The sequence below is a fragment of the Pediculus humanus genome, genomic scaffold, assembly GCF_000006295.1.
Source record: "Pediculus humanus corporis 1103172107640 genomic scaffold, whole genome shotgun sequence".
Classification (NCBI taxonomy): Eukaryota; Metazoa; Arthropoda; class Insecta; order Psocodea; family Pediculidae; genus Pediculus; species Pediculus humanus.
Window position 1 is genome coordinate 4577 of NW_002987252.1, and position 1613 is coordinate 6189.

General features: G+C 21.4%; 1 protein-coding gene across 1 annotated transcript in view; it reads right to left on the reverse strand.

The window, feature by feature from the left end:
• Phum_PHUM264430 (uncharacterized protein) overlaps window positions 1-671 on the reverse strand; it is a gene marked incomplete at both ends in the record, with an annotated part of 2459 nt that extends 1788 nt beyond the window's left edge. The window contains 3 exons of the mRNA XM_002426583.1: window positions 47-57; window positions 139-371; window positions 535-671. Of these exons, the coding sequence (XP_002426628.1) occupies window positions 47-57; window positions 139-371; window positions 535-671 (381 nt within the window). The remainder of the gene's footprint in view (window positions 1-46; window positions 58-138; window positions 372-534) is intronic.
• Window positions 672-1613: the final 942 nt, after the last annotated feature.

The window sequence follows — 1613 nt, forward strand, 5'->3', positions numbered from 1 at the left end:
GATCTGGTTCTAATTCTAATTCATTAATGTATAGAGAACCTAATACAGTATATAAAGCTAAAAAGTTATAAATAAAATAAGTTACTCGGGTAAAATTTTTTTATTTAGAAAAAATTTTTTCAAATTTTTTCAACTCACAATCAACTGTGATTTTTGGATCAATTATTTTTATATGCACAATATTTTCATTGGCTTCTTTCCATGATCCAGAAAACATACTGGCAAAATAAGGACTTTGACATAAGTAAACTTTATGTAATTTCCATTCTTTTCCTAAAGCTATAAGAGTGATATCACTGTCAGTACCATCTACAAATAGTACTTGATAAATATATTGGGGTGTTGATAACAATTTTTTCTTTAACCTTCTCCTGAAATAAATAAAGCATATTTGTAAGTGATGTTTATAAAAAAAAAAGAAAAGAATACTCAAAATTATAGAAAATAACAAATGCATCGTGTTAATAATATAATTTATAACTCATTTAATTGATAAGTATGAGAAATTAATCATGTCAATTAATAAAAAGTTACTTTTTAGCAACATGAACTGATTCTTCTAATTCATCAGGATTTTCGTTTTCAGTAAGTTTTCTTTTTCTTATCGAAAAGGTTCGAAGAATTTCTAAATAACCCGTGCTCACTACGTATTTCTCAATTACGTTTCCCATAATTTTTTATATGTGATTTTTAATGCCATTAACGAAAAATGAACTAAAAAATAAATAATAATCAGTTCCAAAACTTATAAGTAAAATTGTTTTGATATTACGAATATTCGTAGTACCAACATGACGGAAAAAAAAATTTTTTCATAAAATGTACTCCATGACGCCAAAATACGATTTGAAATAAGTATAAATTGTTTTAAAAAGTAAAAAAATTATTGTAATTTCACGATTATTCTCCTTTTTTATGCAAGGTAATTAAAAATCTAATTATTTTTTTAAATTTTAATTAATGTATACGTTAAAATTGCTTTATCAAAGAAAATTAATTAACAAACATAAATTCTTGAAAGTAAATTGTCTCAAGTTAAAAAAAAAAAAATTATGGCAGCAGACAATTTTAAATTTGATCGACAAAAAATTTTTGATGCCACAGGAATTATTAATATTTAATAATTATAAATATATATAATAAAGTTAATAAAAACCTAAAATTGACTGATCCGGGTTTAAAAATTAAAATTTGTTTTACTAAAACTTTATGTTTAATATGTCGTTTAAGTTTTTCTGCCAAAAAAAAATTTTTTAAATTAAAAAACATGAAAAACAATAATAAAAAAAAAAAAAAACTCAAGGCATATAAGCATTGTTTGTGTTAAATTTTTAATTATTTAACTTAAATAAATAAAAAAAAAAAAAAAAAGAGGAAAAAAGAAAATTAGAAAATATAGCGCAAGCTCCATGTGAAAAATAAAATGTTGAAGAAAAACAAACTCTCAGTTTCGTCATTGCTTTTCAATGATAAGTTTACTAAAATCATTTTTCCGTTAATTTTTTTAAAATAAAAATATAAAAATTATTTAATTTTCAAAAGTGTTATTTTCCTTTAAAATTTTAAGGATATTTAAATATAAATTTTTTTTTTAATTTAACCGTTAAAAATTT